Raw genomic sequence first — 19,164 nt, forward strand, 5'->3', positions numbered from 1 at the left:
GTTACAATTATTATAAATCTTTTAGATATTAAAAGATCTCAAAAGGATATTATGAGACTTTATAACTTTGAAAAATTAGATGAAAGGAATAAATTTCTAACAAGGCCCAGTTCTCCAAAATTGATACAAGAAGAAACCAGGTAATTCAATAACTCAAATTGCATCTGCAATTTAAAACCTTCTCAATGAAAGGAAGGGTTTGCTTCTATTATTAGTATTTTGTCTTTGTCATCGGTCACCTTTTCCTCCTTTACATGTCTAATAGTGTTTTATTATATGACAGACTTTGTATATAAAAGAAGGCTCCAGCTGATACCTTCCTTAGGCAGATAGATTGTAGAACAGATCATCTCAATCCAATCAGTGATTGAATTGATTCAGAGCTTCTAACTGAGAGTTTCTTTAATCTCTGTTTCCTCAGCCCTGTAACTCTGTTCTTCATGTTTGAATTTAGCTCTTTAGTGTCCAACCCCATTATTAGAGACTAAATCGTGTCTCCCCCTGCCCTGCCTGACCACCCCCCACAAATTCTTATGCTGAAGTCCTAACTCTCAGTCATCAGCATGTGCCCGTATTTGGAGAGAGGGTCTTCAAAGAGGTTAAAATGAGTTCATCAGTGTGAGCCCTAAGGCAACGTGATGGGTGTTCTTATAAGAAGAGATTAGGACACAGACTCACACACAGAAAGAAGGTTGTGTGAAGACAGGGAGACCACCATCCATAAGCCAAGGAAACAGACAGTATAGAAACCTAACCCTGCTGACACTTGGATCTTGGACATCTAGCTTCCAGAATGGCGAGAAAATAAACTTTTCTAGACTACCCAGTCTGTGGTAGTCTGTTATGGCAGCACTTAGCAAACTTGCTGAGCTTCCCCAATGGTTCAACAGGAGACACAGGAGACAGGGGTTCTTTCCTGGGTTGGGAAGATTCCCTGGAGAAAGAAATGGCACCCCACTTCAGTATTCTTGCCTGGGAAATCCCATGGAGAGCAGAGCCTTGTGGGCTACAGTCGAAAGGGTTGCAAAGAGTCAGACACGACTGATGACTAAGCACAGCAAGCTACACACCCATGGACAGAAACCTGAGGGAGAGCCTCGTTGTGAATCTGTGAAAGCCTCTGGTAGGATTTTATCCCCTGTAGGCTTTTTCCCCTAAGCACCACAAGACAATGGAGATGAAAACCTGCCTTTCTGACCAGCACCCAGCCTCACATCACCCTCAGGAAATGTCTCAGGGGCAAAATTAGCCTTGCACTTGGGCTTTTCCAGTTTCTAATTGGTCACACCAGCTCTGTGTGACTGTCAAAAATTCTGCTGGCTTCTTTTTCTTCTAGTACAGTCTCCCTGCCTAAATCAAGCCCACCAGAGGAAAAAAAAAAGACAATCACTAGTTCACCTTGGATGGGTTGTTACTGTTGCAGAATTTTAGTTTACCCATTCCTCTTTGCTCCTCAACTCTCTGATAGCTTTACAAACATAAATTTGCAATTTACCCATTTTATTTTCTACTTGTTGCAACAAAAACATTGGGATACTGCAAATTAATATATCCTACTTAGAAGTTAAGGTTTTTATTAAACAAACCAACTGAATCCAGCAAAATATAAAAGGATATATCACAACCAAGTTGACTCTATTTCAGGAATATGACTGTTTCAACATAAAAAATTAATCAATGCCATTCACCATGTTAGCAGGAGAAATGAGGAAAACATGATTATTTTAATACTGTAAGCATTGATAAAATTCTATATGTAGGTATAAAAAAAAAACTCTTAGCAAACTATAGATAGAAGGAAACATCTTTAAATTGTTAAAGGGTATTTATGAGAAAGGGACTTCCCTGGTGGCTCAGTGATAAAGAATCCACCTACAATGCAGGAGTCGCAGGAGATGCGGGTTCTATCCCTGGATTGGGAAGATCCCCTGGGGGAGGGCATGACAACCCACTCCAGTATTCTTGACTGGAGAATCCCATGGACAGAGGAGCCTGGTGGGCTACAGTCCATAGGATCATATAGAGTTGGACACAACTAAAGCAACTTAGCATGTAAGTACACATTTACGGAAAAATGAAACTACAGGAAACAGTACCTAACAGTGAAATATTTCACTCTGAAACAAGGAATATACTGAAAGTCCTATCTAATACAATAAGGCAAGAAAAATAGATAACAGGGTTAAAGGTAGAGGAAATAAAATTGAATCTTTTGCATTCTTAGAAAATTAAATCCACAGATTGATACTAGAATTATTAGGTGAGGGCTTCCCTGGTGGTCTAGTGGTTAAGAATCTATTTGCCAGTGCAGGAGGCATAGGTTCAATCCATGGTCCGGGAAGATCCCATATGCTGCCAAACAACTAAGCCTGAGTGCCACAACTATTGAGCCAGCACTCTAAAGTTTGGGATCCAAAACTACCGAAACCCATGCACTGCAATAAAGAGTAACCCCCACTCTCCAAAACTAGAGAAAAGCCAGCATACAGCAGTGAAGACCCAGCACAGCCAAAAATAAAAATAGATAAATAAAAAGAATTATTAGGTAAGTTAACAAATTTACAGGATACAGATTGCCATGCAAAAGTCAATGAAATTGTCCTTGTTGAGCATCAAACCATTAAAAAATGAAATCTAAAAAGATACCATTTACAATAGGATTAAAACATACCAATCACCTACAATAAATCTAAAGAAAGATGTGGAATACCTCTATACATAAAACCTAAAAACATTTTTAGAGAAATTGAAAATGATCTAAATAAATGGAGAGATATACTCTTTTGATGTATTAGAAGATTCAAATTAGTACAGATGTCATTCCTCCCTGGGTTTACCTGTAGAGTCAATGTGGTCCCAATCAAAATTGCAATGAGTTAATTTTTGTGGAATTGACAGGTAGATTCTGAAGTGGAATGGGCTTCCCTGATATCTCAGTTGGTAAAGAATCTGCCTGCAATGCAGGAGACCCCAGTTTGATTCCTCGGTCAAGAAGATCTACTGGAGAAGGGATAGGCTACCCACTCCAGTGTTCTTGGGCTTCCCTGGTGGCTCAGCTGGTAAGGAACCTGCCTGCAATGCCAGAGACCTGAGTTCAATCCCTGGGTTGGGAAGATCCCCTGGATAAGGGAAAGGCTGCCCACTCCAGTATTCTGGCCTGGAGAGTTCCATGGACTGTATAGTCCATGGGGTTACAAAGAGTCGGACATGACTGAGCGACTTTCACTTTTCTGAAGTGGAAGGATAAAGAATATGTCAACGGTCAAAACTAACCATGCACTCCTGTGAAAAATGTGTGAGGACAAACTCTACTGAATATTAAGATGTAAATCTAATTAATGCAGTATGATATTGGTGAAAACATTGACAAATAGATCACAGAATGGAGCAGAGGCCATATATAGACACCTGATTTATGACAAAGGTGTCACTGCAAAAGTGGTGATGGATTAGATTTTCCTATGAAAAGGGAAAGAAAAGAGACACCCTGCCATCTCACACCAGAAGCAAAAATCAATTCCATGTTGATTGTAGCTTCAAACATAAAAGATAAGGATTAGAAAGAGATAGCCCAGAAACAGACTCAGAAAGCGGATGAGAGATTTGCTTCTTACTTTTGAACGTTTTTCAACTTTTGTGCTGGCAGTGGGATGGTGAGGTAGTTACCCTCTTACAACACATCTAAGTGATGCTGAGATTTAGACTCCTTTCTTGAAATACAGACCCAAACTTGGGAGAGACACCTTCAGAGACCACTTCAAAATAAGCTCCTTCCTTTGTGATGAAGACTTTGAGGCCCAGGAGCTTCAGTGAACTATGACACCCAGGTTTCTTCTCCTGAGTCATATACAAACACAGTCCTATCCCAAATGGAGCATTTCCAGCCACTTCCAACATCTTGGATCCTACTCCATTAAGGACATTCCCTACTGCTCTTTCATGAGTCTGTACTATTTTGCTGCTAAAAAAAAAAAAAAAAAAAAAGAATTTGGCAAATTCTCCTCCTTTCTAATATTTAATCTGTTGATTCTCCTTGGAGCACCAATATATTTTTGAAAACTTCAAAGGTGAGTAAATGTCCTAGGTATTAACTGTAGTACTATATCCCAACTGATACTGTTTATTAGAATGACTGTCAGTGAATATTCACTCTTGAATTCACCTAAATATAGGTGAATTCACCTAAATATTTCCCCTCATCAGAATTTTAGATTAATATCAGCAGATACACAAAGTCTTATTTCATTAATCTGTATGTAATTTTACTATTCATTGACATGGACATTTTATTACTAACTGCACTGTCTGGTCTAACATACGTTTCTTCTAGCAGGTAAAAGCACAATTAACAATGCTGTTCTTTGAAGACAGAGCACCTAATGGGTTCAACGATCAAACTTAGGAGATAGCCACAAAAGTTGCTGTATCTTAATGTTTCAGTCTTTATTTAGCAGGCACGTCCCTGCAATGACTCAAAAGCATTTTTAGACATGTCTGTGTAGTCTACTAAGTTTAAAATGGGTAACAGTTATTTATCATAACACATTATCAAAATTCGAAGATAGATTCTGAGACAGAAAAAGTTAATAATTGCTCAGAAAGCCACACAAGCCTCTATCACAGGCACTATTTGGCTGTTACCTATTAGAGTCCAGAACAGGCAACTCCATGGAGACAGAAAGTAGAGCAATAATCACCAGGGACTGGGTAAAAGGGAGAACGGGAATTACTGCAAATGTAGACAGAGCTTCTCTTTGGGGTAATGTAAATGTTCTTGAATTACATAGTGATGATGGTTGCACAATTTTGTAAATATACTAAAAATCACTGACTTGTATACTTTCAAACAGTGATTTTTTTAAATGATTATTTGGCTGCACTAGGTTTTAGTTGCATGACATGCAGGATCTAGTTTCCTGACCACGGATTGAGCCTGGGCCCTCTGCATTGGGAGCGTGGAGTCTTAGCCACTGGACCACAGGGGAAGTCCCTCAAAGAGTGTATTTCATAGTATGTGAATTATAGCATAATAAAACTGTTATTAAAAGATCAATATCCTTTGTGCTACACAGGGAACTATATTGAGTATCTTATAATAACCTGTAATGGAAAAGAATCTGAAAAAGAATATATATGTGTAACTAAATCAATTTGCTGTACACCTGAAACTAACACAACAATGTCAATGATACTTCAATTTAAAAAAAATCAGTATCTCTCAACTGTAAAAATCAAAGAACTATCCAAAACTCAATCCTAATTAAATTAATTAATTAAAAATTGATCAAGGCTTAATCTTTTAGAAAGAATAAGTTCTGTTATCTGACATTATTGAGGAAGACTGGTCTATTAATTAAAAAGGAAGTCATTGTATAAAGATATATACACACTTTGTAAACATTTTATTCCAACTTAAAACATAAAAGGGTACACAACTATCTTTTATAGAAGGCCAGGAAGTTTCCTTTAGGTTTGATTTTGCTAATTGGTGTTCTGCTATCTTTCTGACATAGACCACACTCACAGATATAATTTCCAGAATTGGTATTTTTATTTATTTATTTTTATTTTTTATTTGAGGATGATTGCTTTACAATATTGTGGTGGTCTCTGCCATACATCAACACGAATCAGTCATAACTATACATATATCCCCTCTTGCCGCCCTCCTTCCCCATTCCATGCCTCTCTGTCATCGGTGGGCTCCCCGTGTTGTGCAGCAGCCTCCTGCTGGTTATTTATCTTACACAAATAGTGTATGCATGTCAGTGCACCCCAGTCCAGTACTCTTGCCTGGAAAATCCCATGGACGGAGGAGCCTGGTAGGCTGCAGTCCATGGGGTCGAGAAGAGTCAGACACAACTGAGCGACTTCACTTTCACTTTTCACTTTCCTGCATTGGAGAAGGAAATGGCAACCCACTCCAGTGTTCTTGCCTGGAGAATCCCAGGGACGGGGGAGCCTGGTGGGCTGCCGTCTATGGGGTCGCACAGAGTTGGACATGACTGAAGCGACTTAGCAGTCTGTTCTCCATGTCTGTGTCTCTATTTCTTCTCTGTAAATAGGTTAATCAGTACTATTTTTCTAGATTCCAAATATGTGTGCTAATATATATTTTTCTCTTTATGAGTTACTTCACTCTGTGTAATGGGCTTTAGGTTCAGACACCTCACTACAACTGACTCAAATTCCAGAAATGGTATTTTTAAAGCAGACCAGAACTCAGAGACACAGGTGGAGAAATCTGAGTTCAGAATCCTTCCGTTTTTTTTCAATTCCCCCTTTAGAAAGACACTCCGTGCAAAATCAGATTCTCTTGGCCTCACTCCTCTCTTGTTCCAGCCACTGCTCCCATCACCATTCTGTGTGGATGGACTCTTGCAGACTTTGTGCCGGCACAACCTGCCTAACAACCTCACTCATATCGTGTTGCTCTGAGTTCCCTTGCTTTCTGCCCATTGATGTCAAGGTGAACTCAGCCTTGTGCAGTCTGCAAACTCATGGGAATGATGTGCTGAGTGTGAGCTTTGAAGAATAGCAGATGATAAGAATTGGGAGGATAAATTATTATCCATTTCCCCCCATCTTGTCCCTCACTTACTGCCTCAGGGGTTTCTGTGACTTCTCAGAAGTTGATTCATGAAATTAAGCATTTAGTCACTCTTAGCCAGCTTGATATTAGGTTTCTTTCTGTGTCTCCTTCATTCCTCCTACCCCTCATTCCTGCAGGGATGTCACTCCTTATCACAGAAGCAGCACATAAGCTTTGTTTCAAGTTCTGTTTTTTAAAGCATTTATTTAGTTATTTTTGGCTGAGCTGGGTCTTCGTCACTGTGTCTTTTCTCCAGTTGCGGTGATAGGCTTCTCACTGCAGTGCTTTCCCTGTTGTGGAACATGGGCTCCAGAGCATGGGCTTCAGTAGTTGTGATGCACAGACTTAGTTGTTCTGTGGCATGTGGGAACTTCCCTGATCAGGGATTGAACCTGTCTCCTGCACTGGCAGGCAAATTTTTATCACTGAGCCACCTGGGAAGCCCCAGGCTCTATTTTTGAGGGAACCCAAGGCTAAGACATCTCTCAATCTTTCACAGCTATGTTACCCACTCCTTATTTGACAGTAATTTTTAGTGACCTGATTATAGCAAGTCTTTTGAAAGTATATAACCTTTTTAATAGTAAAATCGAACTTTCCTTTTTAATTCTGTTTCATGGATTAATTTAATAAATAAATTATGTAATGACAGTAACACACATAGCTGACAAAATGAGGTTTAGAAAGAGCTGGCCCTTGGTAGGTATACCCATGAATATGCTGGAAAGCAGTCATGAGTCTGCAGATTAATTTTTTTCATTTTTGTCTACAGAAATTACATTTTTAAAAACTATAGTTGATTTATAATATTGTGTTAGTTTCAGGTGGTGGTGTTCAGTCACTAAGTTGTGTCTGACTCTTTGTGACCCCCATGGATTGCACATACCAGCCTCCTCTGTCCTTCACTATCTCCCAGATTGCTCAAATTCATGTCCATTGAGCCAGTAATGCTATATAACTATCTCATCCTCTGCCACCCCTTTCTCCTTTTGCCTTCAATCTTTTCCAGCATGAGGGCTTTTCCAATGAGTCAGCTCTTCACATCGGGTGGCCAAAATATTGGAGCTTCAGCATCAGCATCAGTCCCTCCAATGAATATTCAGGGTTGATTTCCTTTAGGATTGACTGGTTGGATTTCCTTGCAGTCCAAAGGACTCTCAAGAATCTTCTCCAGCACCACAGTTCAAAAGCATCAATTCTTCAGCACTCAGTCTTTCTTATGGTCCAACTCTCACATCCGTGCATGACTACTGGGAAAAAACCACAGCTTTGACTACACAGATCTTTGTCAGCAAAATGATGTCTCTATTTTCTAATACACTGTCTAGTTTTGTCATAACTTTCCTTCTAAGGAGCAACTGTCTTTTAATGGTTTCAATCAGTGTCAAGCAGTGATTTTGGAACCCAAGAAAATAAAATCTGTCACTGCTTCCACTTTTTCCCTTCTATTTGCCATGAAGTGATGGGACAAGATGCCATGATCTTAGTTTTTTGAATGTTGAGTTTCAAGCCAACATTTTCACTCTCCTCTTTCACTTTCATCAAGAGGCTCTTCAGTTCCTCTTTGCTTTCTTCAATTAGAGTGGTATCATCTGCATATTTGATTTTGTTGATATTTCTTCCAGCAATCTTTATTCTAGCCTGTGATTCATCCAGTCTAGCATTTCACATGATGTGTTCTGCGTATAGGGCTTCCCTAGTGGCTCAGACAGTAAAGAATCTGCCTGCAGTGCAGGAGATCTGAGTTCAATCCCTGGGTCAGGAAGATCCCCTGGAGAAGAGGATGGCAATTCACTCCAGTATTCTTGCCTGGAGAATCCCATGGACAGAGGAGCCTGGCAGGCTACATTCCAGAGGGTCACACCAAGCCAGACGCGACTGAAGCGACTTAGCATGCACATGCATTCTGCATATAAGTTAAATAAGCAAGGTGACAATATATAGCCTTGTCATACTCCTTGCCCAATTTTAAACCAGTCAGTTGTTCCATGTCCGGTTCAGGTGTCTGGTTTCAGGTGTACAACAATGTGATTCAGTTATAGACCTATTTTTTTTCAGATTATTTTCCATCATATATTATTCCAAGATTTTGAATATAGTTCCCTGTGTTGTACAATAAATCCTTGTTGTTTATTGATTTTATGTGTAGTAGTTTGTATGTTGGAGAAGGCAACAGCAACCACTCCAGTACTCTTGCCTAGAAAATCCCATGGACAGAGGAGCCTGGTGGGCTGCAGTCCATGGGGTTGCTAAGAGTCGGACACGACTAAGCGACTTCACTTTCACTTTCATGCATTGGAGAAGGAAATGGCAACCCACTCCAGTGTTCTTGCTTGGAGAATCCCAGGGACGGGGGAGCCTGGTGGGCTGCCGTCTATGGGGTTGCACAGAGTCGTACAAGACTGAAGTGACTTAGCAGCAGCAGCAGCAGCAGTTTGTATGTATTAATCCCATACTCCTAATCCTCCTCTTCCCTTTGGTAACCATAAGCTTGTTTGTAAGTCTATGTGTTTTGTTTATAGATTCATTTGTATTTTTTTTAGATTCCACATATAAGGGATATTACATATTTGTCTTTCTCTGTTGGAGCTGTACTTAGTATGATATCCTCTAGGTCTATCCACATTGCTGCAAAAGGCAGTATTCCATTCTTTTTTATGGCTGAGTACTATCCCATTGTATGTTTCTTATATCTTCTTAAACCAACTGTCTGTTGATGTCTTGTTATTGTAAATAGTGCTGCTATGAACACTGGGATACTCTTCACAAATTAAGAGTTTTCATCTTTTCCAGGTATATGCCCAGGAGCGAGACTGCTGAATTATATGGTAACTCTATTTTAGTTTTTTAAGGAACCTCTATATTGCTTTCCATAGTGGCTACACCAGTCTACATTCTCACCAACAGTATAGGAGAGCTAACTTTTCTTCACTCTCTCCAGCACTTATTTGTAGGCTTTTTAATAATAGCCATTATGACAAGTGTGAGTAGATACCTCATTGTGGTTTTGATTTGCATTTATCAAATAACTAGGGATGTTAAGCATCTATTCATGTGCCTATTGGCCATCTGGATGTCTTCTTTGGAGAAATGTCTATTTAGGTCTTCTGCCAATGTTTTGATTGGATTTTCTGATACAGACTTGTATGAGCTGTGTGTATTTTGAATATTAACCCATCAGTTGCATCATTGCAAATATTTTCTCCATTCCATAGGTTGCCTTTTCATTTTTTTTGATGGTTTCCTTCACTGTGCAAAAGCTTTTAAATTGATTAGGTCCCACTTGTTTATTTTTGCATTTATTTCTATTGTCTTGGGACAATATTGCTACGAATTATGTCTGAGAATGTTTTGTCTATGTTTTTCTGAGTTCTATGGTGTCACATCTTATATTTAGGTCTTTAAACCAGGTTGAATTTATTTTTGTAGATGGTGTGAGGAAGTTTTCTAATTTCATTGATTTATGTGTAGCTGTCCAGCTCTGCCAACACCACTTGCTGGAGACTTTTTTCTACCTTGCATTTTCTTGCCTCCTTTGTTGTAGATTAACTGGCCATAGGTGTGTGGGTTTATTTCTGGGTTGTTTATTCTGTTCCATTACTCCCTATATCTAGAATGCTGTTTTGATAACCGTAGCTTTGTAGTATAATGTGAAGTCTGAGAGTTAGTTATGCCTCTAGCTTTCTTCTTTGGGATTACTCTGGCAATTCTGGGTCTTTTGTGGTTCCATATTATTTTAGGATTATTTTCTCTGTGTGAAATATGTCCCAGATATTTTGATAGGGATCCATAAAATCTGTAGAGTGCTTTGGGTAGTATGGTCATTTTACTATATTAATTCTCCCAATCTGAGAGCATGGGATACCTTTCCATTCCTTTGAATCATCTTACATTTCTCTGATCAATGTTTTATAGTTTTCAGTGTACAGGTCTTTCATCGCCTTGGTTTAGTCGCTATGTTCAACTCCTGTGACCCCATGGACTGTAGCCCACCAGGCTCCTGTCTATGGGATTCTCCAGGCAAGAATACTGGAGTGGGTTGCCATTTCCTTCTCCAAGGGATCTTCCCAACCCAGGAATCAAACCCGGGTCTCCTGCATTGCAGATTCTTTACCGACTAAGCTACAAGGGAAGCCCGTCATTTCCTTGGATATTCTTTTTTTTTCTTGGTGCAATTTTAAACAGAATTTTTTTGAAACTTCCTCTTTCTGATATTTCATTGTTAGTATAAAGAAATATAACAGATTTCTGTATATTATCCTTGTATCCTGCTACTTTTCTGAATTCATTTATTATTTGTAATAGTGTTGTGTGCTGGAGTTTTTAGGGTTCTCTAGATGGCAACGGTACCCCACTCCAGTACTCTTGCCTGGAGAATCCCACGGACGGAGGAGCCTGGTAGGGTACAGTCACGGGGTCGTGAAGAGTCGTGAAACGACTGAGTGACTTCACTTTCACTTTTCACTTTCACGCATTGGATTAGGAAATGGCAACCCATTCCAGTGTTCTTGCCTGGAGAATCCCAGGGACGGAGGAGCCTGGTGGGCTGCCGTCTATGGCGTCGCACAGTTGGACACGACTGAAGCGACTTAGCAGCAGCAGCAGATAGAGTATTTATCATATCATGCAGAATAATTTTGTCTGGCCATTTAGGAAAAAGTCTGGAAGCTTCTTAAAAAGTTAAGCATATACCTAATATATGACTCAGCCATTCCTTCCTTAGTATTTAGCAAACAGAAATAACACATATGTCCATACAAATTTGTCTGCAAATGCTCATAGTAGCTTTATTTGTAGTAGCCAAAAAAAGGTAACAACTCAAATGTACATTAGCAGGTAAATATATTAACAAGTTTTGATTATGTAAGTATAATGAAGTGCTACTTAGCAACAAAAAAAAATCAACTATTGCTACATGCAACACAAATGGATATCAAAATAATACTGAGTGAAAGCAGCAGGAAAAAAAAAGTACTTACAATGTAACTTCTAAATAAAATTCTAAAAATTCAAACTAATCTCAAGTGACAGAAATAGATTAGTGGTTGCCTTGGAAGGGAGAGGGGGCCCAGAGAAGCAGGAGGGAAGGATTACAAAGAAGCAAGAGGAGACTTTTTGAGGTGATAGATGTATTCATTATCTTGATTGTGGTGATGGTTTCATATACATTATACCTCAATAAACTTGTTTAGAAAATAAAAAATTTACACATGGGCAAACACATGAAAATGTGCTTACTGCCATTAGTTAATAAGGAAATATGAATTAAACCACACCAAATATAGCTGTTGGGGAAAGCATACAGCTTGTTTAATATGCTTTCATGTTAGCGTCAAAAATTCACCTGACTTAGAAATAACATGAACTGGTAACTGTTACAGGAAAAGCTCATATTCTGTTTTATTACAGTGTTTTGGTGCCATCCTGACCAGTACCAGCAGTCATGTGGAAGTCTAAAACATCTCTTCAACAACTCAGGTTTTTTCTCAGACGTTGGTCTTCATTATAGGAAAAAGAGTTCCTTGGTGAGTGATGTATTCCATGTTTGAGAAAGAATAACTCAAGCTGAGTTTTGGGTTTCTTAACTATTATCACAGAGAAAAAATGTTTTCAGCAGTTCCTAGCAGGAGGTGGTATTAAAAAGGATAAAGGGGTAGATCCGACAAGAGGGCTACTAGGCACAAGTAGAAATAGTCAAAGTATCGACTGGAAATAATACACCCACCACAAATACTAAGATGAAAAAGACTGACAAGCACAAAGGTTGGAGAACATGTGGAGCGATTGGAAATCCCCATGGTTGCAGGTATGTAAATGGTACAATCCTTTGGAAAAAAGGTCTGGCAGTTTTTTATGAAACTATACACCTAATCAAGGACCCAATGATTTCATACTTAGATGTTTACTCAAGATGAATAAAGACATGTATTTACACACACACGTACAATTTGAATAAGAATGTTCATGGTAGCTTTATTCATAATATCAAAAAAAAAAAAATTGTAAACAGCCCAGGTATCCATCAACAGGAAAGTGGAAAAAAAGACAATACTCAGCAATGAAAAGAAATGAACCACTGATACAGGCAACATGAATTAATCTTAAAAACATGCTAAGTGAAAGAAGCATTATACTTTGTATGATTTCATTTATATGAAGTTTTAGAACAGGCAAATTTAATCTGTGAGGCAAAATAATCAGAACAGTAGTTTTATCTGAGAGGTAGGTGGGGACTGCCTCGGTAGGGGCATGAGGAAACTCTCTGGCATGATTGTACTGTTCTAAATTTTGAATAGGGTTTGGGTTACACGAGGTATATGGATTTGTGAAAAAAATCATCAAATTTATATACATTTGTGCGTTATGTTGCATGTAAATATACACTGAAAAAATTAAAAGCTAAACTATAATAAACTATATAATAAATATAAATGAAGTATTAGGGGGATGTATACTGATGTCTGCAATTTATTTTAAAGAAAGTGAAAGTGAAGCCCAGTCATGTCCGACTCTCTGCGACCCCATGGATTGCAGCCTAAGAGGCTCCTCTGTTCATGGGATTTTCCAGGCAAGAATACTGGAGTGGGTTGCCATTTCCTTCTCCAGGAGATCTTCCTGACCCGGAGATCAAACCCGGGTCTCCCGCATTGCAGACAGATGCTTTACCGTCTGAGCCACCAGAGAAGTCACAATTTATTTTAAATGCACCATAAAAATAACATGGATGGATAAATAATAAAACATGTAGAATAAAACGAATAATCCATGTGGTTGGTTATTTGGGTATTTACTATAAAATTTTGTCAATTTTGTTATATGTTTGAACATTTTTATAATAAAATGATGGGGGAAGATTCCCAGGTCTTATCTTCCTATTATATACCCTTGGCCTGGAATAAATTATTCTTTCCATAGGATAGAAACTCTATAGAAACTTAGGGACCAGAAATTAGCCCCTGCATACTTTCTGGGACTCTAAAAGGTAAGTCATACATGTAAACATTTTAAGAAAGGTAAGAAAATATAATAATTATTGAAAAGGAAGGCAAGTTACATTAAGAGTAATTACCAATACTGGTGTTTATTATTACCACAAAATCAGATGAGAGGATTACTTTTTGTACTTTTTAAAAAACTGACTTTTTCAACCATTGCAGAAAGAGCTATCTTTTATGTCAAGTTATATATATGAATTTCCTAAAGGAAATCAACCCTGAATATTCATTGGAAGGACTGATGCTGAAGCTTGGCCACCTGATGCAAAGAGCTGACTCATCAGAAAAGACCCTGATGCTGGGAAAGATTGAAGGCGGGAAGAGAAGGGGAAGACAGAGGACGAGATAGGTGGATGGCATCACTGACTCAATGGACATGAGTTTGAGCAAGCTCTGGAAGATGGTGCAGGACAGGGAAACCTGGCGTGCTGCAATCCATGGGGTCGCAAAGAATAAGACATGACTGAGCATCTGAACAACAATATATGAATAGGCCAATGTGACCAACTTTGCCCAAAATTTGGATATCTAATCATCATTTTCCTGTGGCGGATTCATTTTGATATTTGGCAAAACTAATACAATTATGTAAAGTTTAAAAATAAAATAAAATTAGAAAAAAAAAATAAATAAAAAAATAAAAAAGACTTTTGAGCGTTTTTCTATATACCTAATATTATCATTGTTAACATGCTATATATGGGATAATATTACATCCTTTGCCTTTGGAGAGCTTTAGAGGAAATTTGGCGTAAGGTTGCACCAAACAAATCTGAATGCATTTCCCATCTCTACAGGACCTTGGGCAAATTAACTTCTGTGAGCCTCAGTTTCCTCATTTGTAACATGAGGAAGGATAATACAGGTCATACCTCATATGGTTAATCTGAATCTTAAGCGAGACACTTCATTTTACATGTATCACAGTGACTGACAGAAAGTGAAAGTCCCTCAGTCGTGTCTGACTCTTTGGGACCCCACGGACTGTACAGGTCATGGAACTCTCCAGGCCAGAATATTGGAGTGGGTAGCCTTTCCCTTCTCCAGGGATCTTCCCAACCCAGGGAGAGAATCCAGGTCTCCCGCATTGCAGGTGGATTCTTTACGAGCTGACCCACAAGGGAAGCCCAACTGACAGAAAACACCCAGTAAATATGTCATCATTAAGAATAACGTATCACAAGAAATAAAACATTCAGCTGATGGAAAATGTAGAATACTTTAATTTGTTTAAACACAGCGGTATCATCTTAAGATAGTTCTCAGATGCCTTTGCGAACAGACGAGTTTCTATCACTTCCTCAAAAGAAGGCACTGACTTAAGCAAAGGGGAAACTCAACAAACCTCTTTTTAAAAAAATCTGATAGGACTGAAGTCTTAAGACATCCTTTTCTGAAATACTTCTGGAAATGGAGAGCAGGCTTTCTGCTTTTACATAGCACCGCGCCTGCTTTAAAACCCACACATACTGGTTTTTCTTTTCTCTGATTTTTTTAATCTATTTCCTCTTATCGGACTTGTTTTTGAAGATATACATTCACTGGACAGGACTGTTTAGATATAGCTCATGTTTTAGTTGGAAGGTTGGGGCAATGTTCTAGCACATTATAACTATCCAACTTCTTTGTAATCACAACTGTATCTCCAAAAGACTCTGAAAGCCTCAAATATTAAATAGTACTACTATGTATGCTATTGAGAATGGATTTTTCAACTAGTAGATATAAAATGATCAGAATTTAATAGATGAAGATAGTTTTATTATCTTGCTCATGAGGTAATCACTTCTACTTTCCCAAATGATTATACACAGGAGCAGATTCAGCAAGATTTATTTTTAGCCAACATATAAATACTTACCCCTATTCTAAAATGTTGGCAATCTTCTCTTCTATTGCACAAATGACACTTTTAAGTTTGCTCCCTTTATTTCTTTTAAATTTATGGACTCTTTTACTAATATCTTGACTTTTTGAATAGCTAACACCTTTCTCTCAGCAGCCCTGTTGAGCACAATAAGCTTAAAATTTATCCGCAAACTTCAAGGGCAGGGCAGAATTCATATTATTCTTAACATACCAAGCCAAAACTGAAGGAAGAACTGGATAATTTTAATATAAATCATCCAAGCTAAAATCCCATATTTTAACTTTACATTTGAATCAGCAATGATTTTTACTGCTGTTTTCTCCCCTTCTATTTTTACTTTTTTTTTTTTTTTTGAGTCTGAATCAGAGAATGTGCTAAACATGTGGCTTGCAGGCAGCTGGATTTCTCAAGTAGGAAGCACAAAGAAACATTTTCTCCCTTTACTTACTTGGGTTGCTTTTATTTACCATTCTTAAGAATGATTATCTGAGTTCAAGAATCATATTTCCATTGGTTCTAACAAAGAAGAAAAAAAATACTCATTTCACAATTAAGAGAGAACCAAAAGCTTTTTCTAGCTGTCAGTCAGTTTCCAAACTAATAAAAACTCCTGGGACTTTATCCATTCTTCCTACAGGGAGCAGAGCTGGTATAACCTGGGATACCTTTATCTTACTGCTTAGGTATAAAAATATTGCCTAAGCAGAACTGGCAGATTCACCAAATAAATAGAACGGTGAAATGAGTACAATATTCTTAGATGTATTAACAGCTAAACAGGCTATGTATGAGAAAAAAAAATCACTTAAAGCTTGCTTGAAATCTTTTAGATTAGTCTAACAGAAACACAAAAAACCAATGGGAACATCAAAGAGAAAAAAAACATGGAAAAGTCAACTTCTGCTACTACATATAATATCAAACACGTATACATATATCTATATTTTAAAAACCATGATGAAACAGTTTTGTTTCCAAGTATGCTTTCATATTATAGATCTCATCTTCCATCCTTCAAGTCTGGTTGACAGGATACAGGATCTCCTTCTGTACGTTTTGTATCCTTCTGTCTATTCCTCCTAGTTTCACCAGTCAAAATTCCATGCCATCCTTTAATAACCATGCAAAACACCCCCTAATCAATGACCTCCAAATAATTAGAATTAACTTTCCTTCTCTGACCTTTAGTATTTTATATTTGCATCACCACCCACCTAAAAAACTGCAAAATGCTAGGCTTCTTGGGATGTTATTGTAAAAACCTTTATATAAAGTGAAGTCCTCACCACCTTGTATGGCCAGAGTTTAAAAAAGAAGTCACAAATGTCTGAAGTCAACACAAGACCTTTTCTGGAAAACACTGGAGAATATACTATGCAGATGATAAAAAAGAGGACTGGCCATGGCTCCTGGGGTGTTTGGCTAGAAGTCTCATAAGTTACATCTCAAAATGTAAAATTATTGTGATCTGTTTTATTCCTTTTGTCTGTGGTTTCTTCTTCTTCCCCAGGGTCACATACCATTTGGTAAACATAGCAGCTGAAGACCCTGCTGGGCTTCTGCTCTATGTGGAGCACCAAGTCTCTGTCAAAGTAGACTTCATGGCTATATGTCTGCAATGAAAACACAGGCAAATGGGATTTCCTCTTCACATAACCATGTTCAATACTGTTTCATTAAGACGTCACAGCATCTTTAGAGATGCTCAAATATATACTTGAAGGCAAAATAGTTGCCAGAAATAGTTTATTTTTCATTATTTATGGATATGCAGATGATTTATGAGAGAAGCATTACACAAAATATTAAGAATGAAGAGTTCTGGACTTAAGTGTCTGAACACTCAGATTTTACTGTCAACATTGCTACTGTGACTATGGGCAAGTTCATAATCTTTCACATTCTCCACTGACAAAACAATGACTGGATAAAGTAACATCTACTGTTCCTTACAACTTTTATATTCCATATTACTCAAAAGAGACAAATTTTCAAGAGTGCTTGAAAACTCTACATGATCAGAAGTCTCTATTAAGTAACTGTGGGGATTCAATACAGAAAACAGAATTTTTATTTTTCAAAACATTACCAAACTTATAAAATGGGAGAAAATCAGACTGTGGTCAGATAGCATGTCTCAGGAGAAAACATGAAGCTTCATCTTTAAGACCATTGGTAAGCAGGCATCCTCTACTTTCTAGGGGAGAAAGGCTAAAGAACTCATTTTGTCATGCGTGTAGGAAAATCTCTTTCACATGGTCATTGGTATAAGTGAACCTGGACTGATATGAACACAGTGGCATCTGTTCCAATAAAAGTCAGCTATAAAGAAAACTCTTACAACTTTGTATTCTGTGGACTCTACTCACCACATCCCATGACTCCATGAGTGGAATACTTTTAAGTAAAGTTCCATATTCATTACAGTGGAAATCCAGGTGAGCTTTTCCTTCAGCATCTATTTGAGTAACAGCTACCACAGAAAGCAAATCCAACTCATCTTCATAGTCGACAATTTTGAAAGTCTTAGGGAACAGAAGACAAAGTAAAATAAAAGAGGGGCAAAATCCAGTTTTGATTATTTCTACAGTTGTGGCTTAACTATTCTAACATTATAAAACTATGTAGAAAGAAAAAGAATGGGTGGGAGCATAGGCAGAAATGTATCTCCAAAGGCTGAGCTGATTTACCACACCCTCGCACCTTCTTCTTCTGGGCCATGAACACTGACAAACACATCTAAGTCTAGCAAGTGAAACATAAGGCAAAAGTCACAATCATCAGAATATAACTCAATAATTTTCTTAGAAGAGATTTCCCTAGGAAGCGTACACATCAACACAACAAAAAAATAAACTAATAATTGTTTTTTCAAATTATTTTGGTCCTATGAACACTTCTACAAGCAAAATCTCATGAATAATTTCAGTATGAAAGGAGAGGATGATGGGGGTGCCCTGGTTCAAACAGCTTGTACAATTCTACTGACTAAGGTTGCATGGAGCTTCCTGACCTCTATCCCAGGGCAAGTTCATGCTAGTTTGGTTTATTATTTCTGGTTAAAGTCATACCGACTCGATGGACATGGGTTTGGGTGAACTCCGGGAGTTGGTGATGGACAAGGAGGCCCGGTGTGCTGCAATTCAGGGGGTCGCAAAGAGTCAGACATGACTGAGCGACTAAACTGAACTGAACTGAACTGCAAGTCATACCTCTTGTTCTGGGTCATCATCCAGAATGGTAAAACTTCTTTTTACCACCCGTCCAGAAGCTGTAACAGTGGGTAGGTTTTCATTCTATCACATGGAGAGAAATAAAAAGCTATGACAAGTACCGTTATATGTAGTTGATGGCAAGACTAAACAAATTTGTTAAAGCTAACCAATCCTTCTCCAACACCCGTAAGTCTTTCCTCAGTTGAGAAAATTCTGAATCAGGTTCCACATCCTCCAATTAGTAAAAATACTTTATTACAATAAAATCTCTAAAGAATAAAATACCAAAATAGGCAAAAATAAACGCAGAGGTTACAGATTTAGTATGTGACTTGCCCTTCTGATTTCTGCCTTAGTATAGTATACCAAATAAAAGAGTGGATCTGCTTTTTTCTCTGCATGATTTTCTTCATGCTCTTAATTTGTATGCTAAAGAAAAAGAATCATTTGGAATTAAAGAATGGTGTGTGATTTTTTAACCCAATTTACCCT

At 38.0% G+C, this 19,164-nt stretch overlaps 1 protein-coding gene across 2 annotated transcripts in view; it reads right to left on the reverse strand.

The window, feature by feature from the left end:
- Window positions 1-12,545: 12,545 nt before the first annotated feature.
- Window positions 12,546-19,164, reverse strand: part of DCAF17 (DDB1 and CUL4 associated factor 17) — a 29,798-nt gene continuing 23,179 nt past the window's right edge. Inside the window, exons 12-14 of one of the 2 annotated variants that reach the window (XM_024977517.2) lie at window positions 18,670-18,753; window positions 17,827-17,982; window positions 12,546-17,070 (exon numbers count right to left, since the gene is read on the reverse strand). In XM_024977517.2, the coding sequence (XP_024833285.1) occupies window positions 16,903-17,070; window positions 17,827-17,982; window positions 18,670-18,753 (408 nt within the window). In that variant the 3' untranslated portion in view covers window positions 12,546-16,902. The remainder of the gene's footprint in view (window positions 17,071-17,826; window positions 17,983-18,669; window positions 18,754-19,164) is intronic. The other variant, NM_001191489.1, reaches the window with a different exon arrangement.

The sequence above is a fragment of the Bos taurus genome, chromosome 2 (assembly GCF_002263795.3).
Source record: "Bos taurus isolate L1 Dominette 01449 registration number 42190680 breed Hereford chromosome 2, ARS-UCD2.0, whole genome shotgun sequence".
Lineage (NCBI taxonomy): Eukaryota > Metazoa > Chordata > Mammalia > Artiodactyla > Bovidae > Bos > Bos taurus.